The sequence below is a fragment of the Cheilinus undulatus genome, linkage group 16 (assembly GCF_018320785.1).
Source record: "Cheilinus undulatus linkage group 16, ASM1832078v1, whole genome shotgun sequence".
NCBI lineage: Eukaryota > Metazoa > Chordata > Actinopteri > Labriformes > Labridae > Cheilinus > Cheilinus undulatus.
In genome coordinates this window covers 3,972,612-3,988,657 of record NC_054880.1, presented here as the reverse complement: position 1 = coordinate 3,988,657, position 16,046 = coordinate 3,972,612, and the positions used below count along the sequence as shown (strand labels likewise).

At 39.4% G+C, this 16,046-nt stretch overlaps 2 protein-coding genes across 2 annotated transcripts; both read right to left on the bottom strand.

Annotated features, from left to right (window-relative positions):
- Nucleotides 1–2,045: 2,045 nt before the first annotated feature.
- LOC121524435 (zinc finger protein OZF-like) lies at nucleotides 2,046–6,943 on the bottom strand. The gene is made up of 2 exons (XM_041809822.1): nucleotides 6,816–6,943; nucleotides 2,046–3,696 (listed from the first exon to the last, which is right to left on the bottom strand). Exons 1-2 carry the CDS (start codon nucleotides 6,925–6,927, stop codon nucleotides 2,597–2,599), a joined length of 1,212 nt encoding a protein of 403 aa, XP_041665756.1. The 5' UTR covers nucleotides 6,928–6,943; the 3' UTR covers nucleotides 2,046–2,596.
- A 1,035-nt stretch (nucleotides 6,944–7,978) lies between these two features.
- On the bottom strand, nucleotides 7,979–14,656 carry LOC121524235 (leukocyte elastase inhibitor-like). Its single transcript, XM_041809514.1, has 9 exons — nucleotides 14,588–14,656; nucleotides 13,668–13,849; nucleotides 13,390–13,530; nucleotides 12,601–12,718; nucleotides 12,157–12,299; nucleotides 9,458–9,535; nucleotides 8,714–8,803; nucleotides 8,463–8,637; nucleotides 7,979–8,371 (listed from the first exon to the last, which is right to left on the bottom strand). Exons 1-9 carry the CDS (start codon nucleotides 14,649–14,651, stop codon nucleotides 8,136–8,138), a joined length of 1,227 nt encoding a protein of 408 aa, XP_041665448.1. The 5' UTR covers nucleotides 14,652–14,656; the 3' UTR covers nucleotides 7,979–8,135.
- Between the last annotated feature and the right edge of the window lie 1,390 nt (nucleotides 14,657–16,046).

Here is a 16,046-nt window from a genome sequence, read left to right as displayed (position 1 = left end):
TATTCTGAGTGGACTGTGTTCAATGGGGTTGGAGGGGGACTGTTGAATTTGCTGATATGTCATATCTCCACGTTTTTCTTTTTAGTTTATTCTAATTGACTGAGATGCAAAAAAGCAGAAGCGTTTAAAACCTGTGAGGACATTGCTATTTTACATGATACTATCTTATTTCAAAATATTTATATAACTCTTTTATACTCACAAAAGAGTTTATACAATAGACAATCAAATAAGCAATGTTTACAATGTTACAATGTCATTTAGAAGAAGCTTTTATCCAAAGCGACATACATTTGAGAGCAAGAACAACACAAGCAATATCTAGACAACATCAACAAGACCAGTAAGTGCCACAAAGTGCTTCAAGACCAACTGGATGCAGGTGCTGCCATGCAGTGTTAAAGGCAAAGCACATAGTGTATCATAGTTTCAGGTTTTATTTTCTATTCATTAATTTTGTTTGTTTGTTTTTTAGATAAACATCATCGATTAAACTACCAATAATCAATGTGAGATCTCTCATCATCACTATCAATCAAATTGTCTTCACAACAAATAAGACCAGAGTACCAAGTGCTGGGTCACTCTTAGAAAGCTGGGCAACTGTAGTTGGGAGACTCATTCTACCACTGGGGTCAACAGTGGAGAAAAGTCTAGCTAAGTGCATAGTGTTCTCTAAAGAGCTGGGTCTTTGGCTTTTTCTTGAAAGTAGAGCGGGACTCTGCAGATCGAATGGAGTTGGGTAGTTCATTCCACCATTGAGGGACGACAGAAGAGAAGAGTCAAGCTAGTGACTTTGGAGCCTGATGTGGTGGAAGTACCAGGCGTCTTTTGATGGCTGAGCATAGCGAGTTAGCTGGGCTGTAGACCTGGATGAGGGATTCCAGGAAAACAGTTTTAGTTACTTTAATTTTGAATTTAATGTGAGCCAAAACTGTAAGCCAGTGAAGAGAGATGAAAAGAGGAGTGACATGAGCTCTCTTGGGCTGGTTGAAGACCAGACGTGCTGCTGTTCTGGATCATCTGCAGAGGTTTAACTGTGCATGCAGGGAGGCCTGCCAGTAATGAGCTGTAGAAGTTAATGTGTGATATTACAAGAGCCTGTACCAGGAGCTGTGTTGCATGTTCTGTCAAGAAGGGTCTGATCCTCCTGATGTTATGGAGGGCAAATCGGCAGGAATGAGCAATCAAGGCCACATGAAGGTTAGCTGGTCATCAACCATGACACCCAGATTTCTGGCAGACTTAGTGGGCATGAGTTTATTTGATCCAAGCTGGATATTGATCTGAGGTTCCACAGTGGGACTGGCTGGGATGATAATAAGCTCAGTCTTGGACAGGTTGAGCTAAAGGTGGTGTTCCCTCATCCATTTAGAAATATCAGAAAGGCAGGATGAGATCCAGTGGTCATTTAATGCTACCAGTTAGGGATGCAAGGATACAATACAAAGCCTTAAGGACTAGTACTCACAAAAGACTAAAGATACTGAACTCAGCATCATTTTAAAGTTTAACGTTAGCGTCTGACTATGTGTGTTATGGCCTCTTAGACAAATTGATCAACAAATTAAGGCTCAAACACAAAGAGATCAGTAACAAATAAAGAACGGAGAAGAACAACACATATAACATGTAAAAAGAATTCCAAGCTTCATTTATTTGAAATCAAGGTAACAGGATAAAACAGCTGAATGTATTATCACAGTCAGATAGATCTATCAGCAATATCACATTTTATACCACCAAGAAAGACATCACTTTTCAGAGGGTAAACAATGCTGATGGTTTCTGGTCCTCATCCAATAATAAGTGTCTTCACACTTTTCACAAGTGTCTGAACCCTCAGGCATCACTTTAATTTACTACCCTTTAAAGTCATTAAGGACAAAAATGTCCACTTCCAACAAATTGCTATAAAAACTTAACAGATAAATATTTTTTCTGCTTTTTTTTTTGCATAAATCTCTTAAACAACTTCAGCTGTGCTCAAAATGACCAAAGATTCAATCATTTTGAGGATTTTAACCCTTTAAATGCTAGTTTGATTACTTATTATGGCTGATTTTATGGCTTATTTATATATTATTATGTTAAGGTTTTAGAGCAGTTTTTTGAAAGAGGACATTTTTGTCCTTAATGGCTTTAAAGGGTTGTAAATTTGTTTCACAGGGTTCCCCTGACCTTTTAGAGCAATTGAAATTTGAATTAAGAAATTTGCCTAGAATTTAACTTTGTTGCAAAAAATGAGACCATATGCACCAACACAGCCAAAATGGTGAGCAGAGAAAGCGGAAACATTTGCCCAAATGGACAAAAATGTTCCTTGTAATGTCTGAGGGTTAAATTTATTGCCACAAAGATAGCAGCAGGAGGTTTTTTTTTTTTTTTTTAAATGTGTGTTTTATCAGATAATCCTGCTAACTAAATATTCTATCACACTCATGGTATCAAAACACTTTCTTTAGTGTAGAAAAACTTATGTCAGAGTTAGAGTACATCTTTTGTAAATGTTTTATCCTGCAGAGAGCAGCTGATTTGTGTCTACCCTTCATGAATTTTCATGTGTTTAGTCATCTTTCTTTTTTAGGTAAATCTCTCACTTCACAGAGCAGCGAAAAGGTTTTACTCTTTTGTGAATTCTCATATGTGAAGTCACACTTGCCTTTTGGGTAAATCTCTGACCACACACAGAGCAGCCAAAAGGTTTCTCTCCTGTGTGAATTCTCATATGTACTGTCAATGCGTCTTTTCGGGGAAACTTCTGTCCACACACAGAGCAGCTGAAGGGTTTTTCTTTGGTATGAACTATCATGTGTCTGGTCAGAGCATTTTTGTGGCTCAATCTTTTGCCACACTGAGGGCAGAAAAAAAAATTATCACCTGTGTGAATTTTCATGTGTGAGAGCACATTTCCTTTTTGGGTAAATCTCTGACCACACTCAGAGCAGATGAAGGGTTTTTCTTTGGTATGAGCTGCCATGTGAATGTTCAAACCAAATTTACTTCGAAGCATTTTGCCACACAAAGAGCAGACAAATGGTTTCTCTCCAATGTGAATACTCATGTGCCTAGTTACGCTTCCTTTTTGTGAAAATCTCTTATCACACACAGAGCAGCTGAAGGGTTTTTCTTTGGTATGAACTACCATGTGAGTATGCAAACCTTGTTTAGTCTTAAATCTTCTGACACACAATGAGCAATCATGCAATTTCTCCTCAGTCTTTGCTCCTGTTCTCATGCTTTTTTCCACTGACATGAAACCTGACTGGTGTTGTGTTGTCTCCCTCCAATCAGTGCTGTCATCACTCTCAGGATCAGAAGATTCATCAGTCTGGGACTCAGTCTCTGGTTTTAAATCTCTCTCTGGAACAAAGTACCTGGCTGCCTCTGCTCCTCCACAGTCCACTCCATCAGCTCCTGTTTCCATCTGTTTAGTATGTCTTTGATGAAACTGTGAAGAATGATGTTTCTCCTTATCATCTTCTCTCTTCACAGGGACAGGAACAAAAGTGAACTTGATATCTTCCCCTACTGGCTCGTGAATTTGCTCTCCCTCCTGACTGCTCCACAGTTCCTCAGGTTCATCTTTAATTTGCAGAGGCTCACTAATCACTTGATTCAAACTGGAGCTCTTCTGCTGCTCAGGGGAAACCTCTTCTTCAAGTACTGACAGCTGCAGAACCTCCACAGGAAAAACTAAAATACAGAAGCACATAGTAAAGGAAACTGATTTTACTGACACAAAACTTCTAATAGTGATAAATGACATTTTTCAGTTTTTCAAGGCCCCTCCCGTCCCTTACAATTAACTACATCAATCGATCAATTTTTTTTTATCTTGAATCAAGTATTAGCAAAGTCTTTATCCCACCAGTAGTTGGGTCTAAAGTCTAAGCTTTCTCATTAGTCAAGCAGTAGAGGAGGAATATGGATCTGCTATACAACTCAAGATAGAACTCTTTGTTTGAGCCCACCCATTTTTCATGTGAGCAAAGGTATTGTAACATGTGACTGAAAGGTGTGTTTTGTTGCCCAGGTGTGTCCTATTACACTGATTATTCAAACAATAAATAGTGCCGAATTTCTACCCTCAGTTTCAGATTTGGGTTTTGCCTGTGCAGACTGTATTTATAGTTAGAGGTGTAACCAACATGAAAACCAGAGCTGTCGATGGGTGAAAAACAGGCAATTTTGAAGATGAGAGAAGATGAAAAATCAATCAGAGCAATTGCACAAACATTGGCCATAGTCAGTACAACCATCTGGAATGTCCTTGAGAAGAAAGAAACCACTGTTGTACTCAGTGATAGATGTGGAACGGTTAGACCAAGGAAAACAGCATCAGTTGAGGACAGAAATACTGTGAGAGCTGTAAAGAAAGACCCTAAAACAACTGTTAGTGAAATCTGCAACAACTTTCAGAGGGCAGGAGTGAAGGTATCACAAACTACTGATCACAGAAGACTTCATGGACAAAAGTACAGAGGCTACACCAGAAGATGCTAACCACTCATTAGCAACAACAAGAAGGCCAGGCTGGAATTTGCCAATAGTACAGAGATGAGCCTCAAACATTCAGTGACAAAGTTTTATGGACTGATGAGACAAAGATGGACCTTTACCAAAGTGGTGAAAAGGCTTAAGTTTGGAGAAATAAAAGATCTGCTCATGATCCCAAACATACAAAGTCATCTGTGAAACACAGTGGAGATAATGTCACGGTTTGGACTCACATGGCTCATTCTGGGACAGACTCATTCATCTTCATTGATGATGTAACACATGGTGGCAGCAGCAAAATGAACTCAGAAGTCTACAGAAACATTTTATCTTCCAATAAAAGGAAAAATACAACCACGCTGATAGGAAGATCCTTCATCATGCAGGAAGATATTGACCCCCCCAAAAAAACACTGGCAAAACAACAAAGGAGTTCATCAGGAGCAAAAAGTGGATGGTTTACGGTTGACTGACCAAGTCAATCTCCAGACTTAAACGCTACAGAGCATTCAAACTGCTAAAGAGGAGACTGAAGGGAGCAATCCCCCCAAAAAAAACAACTGAAAGAGGCTGCCATGAAAGCCTGGAACAGCATCACAAAAGAAGAACATAAGAGTTTGGTGATGTCAATGTCACGGACTTGATACAGTTATTGCAAGGAAAATATTTGCAATCGCACATTGATCCTAAATACATTCCCACATTAACATCATTATGTTGTGACAGCGCCCCCTTCTGGCAATCAAACATTTCCGCCTCTGATTTATCCAATTTTCCCTTTAAATATTCAGCCTCCGCCCCCTGCACACCATTTTGCCTTGGCTTATGATTTTTAGGTTGCTTACAGGTCATCATAAGATCTGCAAAAAAAAAAAAAAAAACCTGGCACCATACCCAAATCTCAACAGGAAGTTGACCAGCTTCATCTTAATTTCAAAATAAGGCATTTTGATGGTGCAAAATGACTTTAACCTATCACAACTTCAGTATACATAGTCTGGGATCTTCTGCTCATTCTTGCAAGACGGCACTATCACACTGAACACAATCACATGTAATTATCGTATAAAAGCGCCCCCATTGAGCCATTACTAAGTTAAAACCAATCAAGCTCGAATTCCATAGAAAGGCCTCAATATTTGTCCACTGTACTGCCATGTCTTATTAAAGGATGCCTTACTGCCAATGGTGAGCTTTTAAATAGCTCACCAATTTAACAGGAAGTTGTCATAACTCTCAGTATAAAAACATCTGTTGCTTCAAATTTCATATCTATGATCAAAATCTGCCCCTCTATATATTAACATAGTAATTTCATTGTTTTGCTGTAGCTTCAGATTTAAATACAACAACTCTACTGATTTTAAATTCATTTGCAGCTCACCCATCTCCACAAAACACATTTGGCTACAACATGTCAAGAGTGATGAATCAAAATAGAGGTCAGTGAAGAACCACAAGGTACAGGATAATTACACCCAAACATAAATAACAATGTCAATAAATGGACAGATACACATCCTAGTAGTTGGGGGGAAAAAAAAACAAAAAACAGTTGAAATGACGGCCTGAAAGATTTAGAGTAGCAGTTAGTTTTACTCTCCTGGTAATGACAACCTGGAGGTATTACGGTAAACTCAAAATATGATGAGTTTGGCTCATAATGTTCATTGTTTCTTTTGTTTGAATCTCCCAGAGGGAACAAAAGTCTCTGCCTGACTTCAATGATCTCGGAGTAGACCTTAACAATGTTATTCAGCCTGTTATTGTAGCGCACCCACAGTGGCCACAGGAAGTGACACAATTGGGCAATTTCTTAATTCCTTTTACTGAAGTTGAACCTATCAAGCTTAGATTTTCCAAATACAGACCTTAATAATAGTCCACAATATTGACATGTCTTATTAGGGGACACCACCCTGGATGTGGCAAGCATTTTGATATCTCACCAATTTCACAGGAAGTTGCCATGAAACGCCTGACTTTTGTCAGATTCAACTGTATGATCAAGATTTGTCAATCATAGCACTATTTACTGGACAAGCGTGTGGATTTTTATCTGCAGTCTGGTTCTGAGGCCTCGCAGCCCATCTGAAAGTCCTGAAAATCCTCTCACACAATTTAAACATCAAACAATGATCAGCAACGATTTCTGAGGACCAGGGGGAAAACCCGACAAAGTTGTTTTGTTATCTGGAGCTAGCCAAAGCTAACAATGGGCTGCATGTAACTGTAAACGTTGCCTAAAGGCTCCACTCTCTGAAACTTTTTTTACTGCAAACAAATTCAGAGAAGAAGAAAGAAAACAGCCGAACCTGAAAGATCCTGAAACCCGGACATTTTACAAACTGGAGACAAAGAAGGAAGAGAAAAGTAGAATCTGAATACTTTCTGTGAGTATTTCTCTCTTACAGTACGGTGGATCATTCAAACACGCGAAAAGCGCTCGGCGTGAAAGAGCTTTCATGACCCGGAAATAAAAATACCACCTCATGTACACACTTCCGGCCTTCAGAATAAAGATTTCGCTACAAATATCCAGCCTTGAATACTTAAGGATTACTTAACATGTGTTATAATTCTCTGATTGGCAGTCTGTCATCAGTGTCGTGGACCCACGTCCCTTCCACTTTCTCAAATATATGTATGAGAGAGAATGCATGACTACGACGGAGTATCAGGGCCACACGAAGAGAAAAAACATACAAGAATATTTTTTTTTAATATCTATTACGAGAATAAAGTCGTAATATTACGAGAATAGAATATTACAAGAAAGACAGTCTGCTGCGGCGACGTGGAGCTACGACGGAGTATTGTCCTGATTCTGATAATAATTTGATGCTGATGTGCCCAAAGACGAAGTATTTCCTTATTTGTGAAACCGATACTAAAGTATGGCTTCACAACATGCTCAACACTGCTCATTTTAATGGAGGCAGACTTTCTTTCTTGTAATATTATATTCTCGTAATATTACGACTTTATTCTCGTATTATTACCACTCACCTCTTCAACCTCGACCTTGGGACGGTCAGAGGACAATGGTCAGAGGATCTGCGAGTCCGAGATTAAATATGGGGGTTTGAAAGGTCAGAAAGATAGGGAGGAGCCAGCCTGTTTAGAGACTTATAAGTTAATAACCAAATTTTTAAATCAATCCTAAAATGCAGGTGGGGACGTGGAGCGGTGTTTTGAACAACCTGTAACCAATTAAGAGTGTTTGTATGTTTGTATTTAAGCTGGATGAATGGATGGATCGACAGACAACAAGTAGTCATGCATTCTCTTGTCTGAAGATCAAATGAATCTGCTTCTGTAGGTTTAAACTAACTTTCAATAATTTGGCAATTAAGCTCTCTCAAAGATAGCCTGAAGTGTATTTTCTCTTCACATATCACAGATGAGAACAAAGCTGATCTGTTTATTCAATGAGGCTGAATTGACCCTGAGAAAATCTCAATTTACAGGACAACACAACATTTGCAAACCACACAGCACTTAGGTTGCAGCATACAGACTCAAAGTTAATCTTCAGAGGAGATTACGTGCAAAATCTAAAAGTGCAATGATGTTCAGGAGGGCACAAATGATGCAGACATTAAGAAATCTAACACCACACTTAAAACTCATTATCATGGTGAGGCAATGGGGAGCAGTGTCGCAAAGAGGATGCTCTTGGATGGGTTATGTCTTATGAAGAAGAGGAAGGGATGGTCAGCAATGAAGCGGAGTGGCTTAGAAGGGTCGACACCCAAAGTAATGTTTTCAATAAAGTTGGCTGCAGCTGCCTCTGTCCCCGTCTCGTTCACCTCCACAAACGCCTTGTGGACGACCTTGGACAGGACCAGTTCCTCGGCAGGGGACATACCTGTCACAGATGAGGAGGACTTCATTCATTTTTAATGCATAATACATCAGTAAATTTTGTTTTGCTCTAATAAAAAAGATTTATGTTATACCAGAGAAGTCACACATCCCCATTTCAAAGGCGTCCATCATCCCCATGCTCATTAGGACGCTCATCAGGTCGTACGTCTCCTCCATCTTGAACCGAGGTAGCTTAACCATCACCTCCACTTCTTGCATCATGTTGGTCCACTTCTCAAAGTTCTCATAGGTCAGCTGCGTCTCCAGCTGAATATGTGAACAAAGCCTTTGTTAGATCATCTTCAGTCTCGCCTTTTTATTTGAATGGATGTTTAGGTTCTACCTTCTCCAGACCCGTTGTCTCGTCCTCTATTTCATTGGGCAGAAAGATGAGCATGCTGAGCTCCTTTCCTTTGTAAGGCATCTCCAGGATCTGTTTCACAGAGTTTCAAAGACTGTTGCAGATCTATCACACCACTGTGGCAAATACTTGATCAGCCATGACTTAGAACTAATTTCATTGGCTAAAACAATGACCAAAAAATGTTTGTTTACATCCATTCCATGAGCAAGACAAGACAAAGGAAAGCAGAAATTAAATCTTTGGTTGTAAAACTCTACAAAAAAGGAAATCGAGCATATAGCGTTAGTTCAGGCAGACCACAGAGTTGAGAGATGCCTTATATTTGAGATCAGCTGAGATTCATGAAAGCCCTTGTCAGCTGATAATATATTTACACACTTTTCAGCTCCAAACTTAAGTAACTGCTAGCCAGGATGTTAGCAGCAGTGCTACTGATCCAACAAACATGCATTGATATCATCAGTAAATCACAACTGGGGAGGGCCCGTTTTCTGGGTTTGTCGGGGGCCTGGCCAAATCTGTGGACGGGCCTGATCACAGAGTCTGGAGGAATAACTGTGATCACTTTAAGTCATGTTGAACTATTGCTATGGTCATTGGCCTGTAGATTCTTGGTTATCTTTTAAGCAGAAGCGATAAACCACATTTAAATCAATGACAGGTTTCAGATTTATGTTTTGTTTATTTGTTTATAACTGATTATCTATCTGATAGTTGGATTACCTGGAAGTTGGCTTCAGGGATGTCGGCCAAAGGAAACTCAGATTTCTGAAACATCATCCTCACTGTCTTAGTTTCACTCTAAAACAACAAACAGAACATACAGAAATAGGAGACATGTTGTTTTGTTGCAGCTTTGTCTTGTATCTACTTATACAGTCATTAAGGAAAGTATCAGCACCCCTGGAATTTTTACATACATTATACACCATGTTTTTGGTGTTCACGTTTATTTCATTTATGTGCATTGGAACAACACAAAAAGCAGAAGAAAAAAGCCCTGATTGACATAATTTTACACAAAACTCAAAAATGGGCCTGACAAAATTATTGGCGCCCTTTTAAAACTGTGGGTAAATCATTTTTTTCAATCATGTCATTCTCATTCAAACTCACCTGTGGCAGTAACAGGTGCTGGCAATCTAGAAATCACACCTGAAGCCAGTTAGAATATCTCGAAGTTGACTCAACCTTTGTGTTGTGTGCCTGTGTGTGTCACACCAAGCATGGAGAAGAGAAAGAAGAGCCCAGAATTGTCTGAGGACTTAAGAAGCAAAATTGTAGAAAAATATGAACAATCTCAAGGTTACAAGACCATCTCCAGAGATCTTGAAATTCCTTTGTCCACTGTACGTAATATAATCAAGAAGTTTATAACCCATGGAACTGTGGATAATCTCCCTGGACGTGGATGGAAGAGAAAAATGGACAAAAGAATGCAACGCAGGATAGTTGGAATGGTGGATAAACATCCTCAGTCAACTTCCACACAAATTCAGGCTGTCTTGCAGACTCAGGGTGCAAAAGTGTCAGCTGGGACCATACGTGGTCATCTGAATGAGATGAAGCACTATGGCAGGAGACCGAGGAGAACCCCACGGCTGACAAAGAGACATAAAAAAGCCAGACTGGAGTTTGCAAAAATGTACCTGAGTAAACCTCAATCCTTCTGGGAGAACATTTTGTGGACAGATGAGACTAAGGTAGAGCTTTTGGAAAATCACGTCATTCTACTGTTTACAGAAAACGGAATGAGGCCTACAAAGAAAAGAACACAGTACCTACAGTCAAACATGGTGGAGCTTCAAAGATGTTATGGGGTTGTTTTGCTGCCTCTGGCACTGGGTGCCTTGACTGTGTGCAAGGAATCATGAAATCTGGAGACTATCAAAAGATTTTGGGCCACAGTGTAGGGCCTAGTGTCAGAAAGTTGAGTCTGTGTCAGAGGTCATGGGTGTTCCAGCAGGACAATGACCCCAAACATATCTCAAAAGCACCAAGAAATGGTTGGAGACAAAGCTGAAGAGTTCTGAAGTGGCCAGCAATGAGTCCAGATCTAAACCCCATTGAACACCTATAGGGGATCTCAAAATTGCTGTTGCAAGAAGGCACCCTTCAAATCTGATAGACCTGGAGCAGATAGTAAAAGAAGACTGGTCCAAAATTCCAGTTGAGAGGTGTAAGAAGCTTGTTGATGGAAACCATTGGTTTCAGTTTTTTTTTCCCAAGGGTGTGCAACCAAATATTAAGCTGAGGGTGCCAACAATTTTGTCCAGCCAATTTCTTTAGTTTTGTGTAAAATTATGTCAATTTTGTTGTTCTTCTGCTTTTTGTGTTATTCCAATGCACATAAGGAAATAAACATGTATACCATTAATACACATTAATGGTATACATATTTGTAATTGCATCAATTTCTGGGAGAAATGTTGTATTTTCTGGGAAAATTCCAGGGGTGCTGAAACTTTCGTCCATGACTATATTAGGGTTATGTGGGTACGGGGGCCTGGAGGTCTCACATGTATTTGCATCCAAACACACTAGATCTGTTGGAGTAAGTTTGTGGTAAACATGTGAAAACACTGACATCTATGTGTGACTGAATTTTCAGATTTAAACCATTGAAAAGTTTTTCAGCTAGGTCTGAGAGCGCAGGAACTAGCTGTTAGCTTCTCTTTGTTTTGGCGTGGTCACGGCCGACAGAGATTGTTGTTGCAGTTATTCAATCAGAGTTCACAGTAAGGTCAAAGGTCAGGCAAAGTAAGACTTTAGTAGCGATACCATACATAGACACAGTCTATACCTGACAACTCTGTCACAATAAAAGCCTACAATACTAAACATCATTGAACACTTTTATTTTGAAGAGTAATATCAGGAGAAAAACAGGTCAGACCAGGAAGAATCAGATTCACCCAGACATTAGAGTATATGTGTTACCTATATGTGACCTATAACAGGAACATTTTATCTCTAATGACTCAGTGACTGTCTCTGACACTGAAGTATGACACGAATTTCTCTAATGTGCTGCCTCATGTGAGCAGGGAGAAGTTCTTATTAAGAGGAGAGCTTATATTGATCATGTTGATGAGGATAAGAGAGCATGTGTTTCATCTCACACCAGATGTACCTGATTAAACATATGACCCATAGTTTCCCAACAACAAAATTAAGGCTAGTGGAAATGCAGAGTGGCTAGTAACTTTGCAAAACCACTAGCCAAAGTGGCTGGTGAGCAAAAATGTTGATGTCAAGTCCTGATTGCAGCAACATGCCGTTTTCTGTCACTGGTGTTGCGGCTTGTTGGATTTCAGTCATAGTTTTCTGCATTGGTGTGAATGTAAAGCATTTTGGAGATGCATTCATGTGAGAGCTCCTGTTCACCGTATGTCAGCATTACTTCACACCAGCTGAGCAACCTTGGTCAGCTTCAACGGAGCGGGCCATGACTTCCACACCTCAAACTGTTTGTTCCACTTTCCCTTAAAGTAAATAGCATTGACCAGCACCAGCCTGGTAAGGCTGTCCACCACACCCTGAGCCAGCAAGTCTTTGATTTTACCTGAAAATAGATAAAACACATGTGGGAAAAAATGGACTAAATAAAAAATAAATAGAATAAGACCCTGTGTGCATAGCTTTTCTAACACTGGCAGCCCTTATTTTCAATTCAAATCAATCTAGTCCAACATTCTGAGGGCTCAGCACCCTCAGCAAACTAAAGTGACAGGTGCAGCAAATTTGTATTTCATTGATTTTATTTGAACCATGTTGTGCATAACCTAAATATTGCCATATAAGTTTCAGGCCAAATCGCTCAGCTCTCATTTGTATAAATGGCTGTGACTGTAGGTGTGATCCACCTTGTGTCTTGCTTGCCATCCAGTTGTTAATGTTGAGTCTTGCAGCCTCAAAACCAGTGATGAAGTCTACCGTCTCCAGCTCTGCTTCATAGTGCTTCTTTGTGCTCTCTAAGAACTCCTGGAAGAATGACAAAACAACACAATAAAACACTGCTGATGCCAATTAAAGACAGAAAATGTCCTTATTTAGCTTTATTATATGACTTCACAGCTGTCAAAGACAGGAACATACTGTATACACAGTCACTGCTTTATTTGGATGTTTCCTGTCCTGCTGCCCCCCCTTGTGGCGTTTCTTCTTCTTCTAGTATCACAGTACTTGATCACTCTCCCTGTTCACCTGATCTAGCACCATGTGCCTTTTTGTTTCCCTGAGATCAAATCTGTGCTCAAAGGAACACGTTTAGAGGCTGAAGTTAAGAAAAGAACCACGGAGGTTCTGAGACAGAAGAAGACCTCCTGCTCTGCTCTGATCAGTGAAGACCTGAATGCAGCAGTGTGTTGATGCTTACATATGCTTTTCCTAGGCATATTATTATTGCTGGGGTCCAAAAGCCCTATTTACATTCATATTCAAATCTTGGTCATTCAAAGTCATTTTGGTTGTATGTCTCATTTTTTATGTACACCTATAATAACTGCATTTTGGAGCATGAGGCCCCCTGCTGTTGACTACCATTGCCTAATGGTAAATTCGCCCATCATCCATCACTCCATGAGCCCTGATCCTCTCCAGATTATCAGACTCTACACAACCCACACCTAACTACAGATGTGATAAAAACACACCTCCTCAAACTGGCAGCTCTTCTCCCCATACAGCCTGTTGGCGACGATGAGAGCATACGGAGCATCTGCCTTGTTCAGCCCCCTCAGCAGCTGGGTGAAGCCGGTGTGGACTTCATCCTGACACTCCTTGGTTTCCAGACACTGCAGAGAAAGAGTAAGACCGTGTGAGAAACCAGAGCTTTATCAACAGTTTACAAGACCGGAAAGCTTGATCGTTAGAAGTGCATTCAGGGTGTTTCAGGGGTCTGCATTAGTGTGTATTTGTGTGTTTCCTCCACCTCTGACATCTGTGCAGCCGTGTTGCCTCTAGCTCCCAGCATCACCATGGCCAGAGCTGAAGAGATGCTGAACGGGGAGAAGAAGATATTTGCCGTGTTGTCATTTTCACTCAGCTTCTTAAACAGAGCCAGACAGAAGCTGGTGTTGGCTTTGGTCAGAGGGCTTGAAAATTCCGTTCTGTCTGTGAAAAGGTAAATAAAGAGCAATGAATAATCTTACTCTGCTAAAAAAAAATGAGGTTTGTGTTTTTGTATAGTGTATCCAAAGCCTGGTATCTAGGTTTGAATAAATAAATGCAGTGTTCTGATTGGCTGAATGAATGCAGCTCTCTTATTAACTGTTTAAAGCAGAGCTGAAATGACCTGTATTGAAGCAGCAATCCCTCTGAATCTTAAAAGTCACTGCTCCTTTTGACTCAATGAATACAGTGTTCCTATTTGCTTTTTCAAAGCAGCTTGTGACTCCGTGGGTAACTTTACTCATGGTGCAAATGTGTGCCACATCCAGAACAACAACAATCCACCAGAAACATGAGCAAAAGAATCCACACAGGTATCACTGTACAACAGAAAACATCCAAACACAACTAAACACATCTAAAACATGTGGAAACACTCTGCCCAAGGGCATGATTGCTCTGATGTGAGGAAGAAGTCTGGCTGTACCATGGAGAGTGCTGCTAGTGTGCTTTAGATCAGGACAAAGATCAGAATCAGGATTATTTTGACTGGTATTGAGATCATGATTATGAAACCCAATCATCACAAGCATTTATGGAACACTTCAAAAAACAAGCAATAAAGGAAAACGATGAAGAATGAAATGAAGAAAAATATAAATATAAATATTCAAAATGATGAACTAAGCATGCAACACAGTCATCATTTATGTAAATGATTATTATAGAATTCAAACTCACACAGCCTCCTAAACAAATCCAGAGGGAAGGTGAAGACTTTGGAAAGAGGCTTTGAACATGCCATCACGTCTGTAAAAAGGAAAGTACAGAGCAATAAATAATCTTACAAACTTTAAAAACAAGTCTTTTATTTCTAATTTCTCAATAAAATGTTGAATGTAGATTTTTCCTCGCTTGCAACTGAGGCAGATATAACTCACAAGTTCAATGGATGCAAGAATAATGAAGGTGATATCAAAGAAGGGCTCCTATGTTAACATGGAACTTGGCCTGTTAAGATGTTTTTGATTGAAATAGCTTTGATTTCAGTAAATATGACCTCCTAATGCTGCAAATTCAACAGATTACAATTTTCAGTTCTTTTCAACCAATAAAATCTTTTAAAACTCTGTTGTGCATAATAATGTGGAACAGTGCATTTTGAGGTTTTTATTTTTAAAAGAATAATGGTTATCATTATGAAGTTTGTTCAAAAACATTTGAATTATGCTCTAACGGCTAATGACATGAAACATTTTCTGTAATTTGCATTAATATTTAGGAAAATAAGAGAAAAATATCATTTGCATAATAATGTGGAACGCAGTGTAATGCCAAATCTACCTGTGTTAATGAATAAAGTTACCTTACCTTACCTGCATCATGGAGAAATTCAAAACAACAGCACACATTCACTGCCAAAGCTACCAGGTACCTTCCTCATTATGCCTTTATCTGCATGAGCCCCTCTTTGCTCTGAATCAGCCATGAATTTCTTCAAAACATCCAAACACATTCCCTGATATTTCCATGAAAATTCTATAAGATTTAATAAGATATCACTTCAGAATTCCCAGTCAAATGAACAATATCCCCAAACTTCCATTAAAACGCCTAACAATTTCATATCAAATTCTCCCACTAAAATCAAATCAGATTGCCGCAAATTACAATTCCAAAATTTCCATGGCAATGCCAAAAAAATCAAAATGTTATCAACAAGCAAAATAAATTTTCTAACTTCACATAAAAATGTTAACTAATTTAAAACAAATTTCCCCGAACAAAATTTAATGAAGCTCTACCAAGCATATTAACAGTTTGCTTCAACAGTTAGCCTTGGTGAAGATGATTGAAAATCCATGAGTTTATAAGAGTTATTCACAGAATCACAAAGAATAAATGTACGGTTCAAAACCCCTGAAACTTACTGTTAGAGGTTTCTCCGTGGTTCAGGTGTGTTCAGAAGTATTTGTAGGTCACTGAATTACTTACCTTTAATGGTTCATCAGTTTAACCATTGCGACACATCTGTAAGCCCAGTAAGCCCAGCCAAATGTCAACGAGGAAGTGAGTTACTTTATGCTCGTTCGAAAAAGTGGCTCATTGAACATTGTCTTTAGAAGTGAGAACTGGTTTATACTTCTAACAGTAGGTGGCGATAATGTTCTATGAACCTGTTTTTTTTAAACTGGTATAA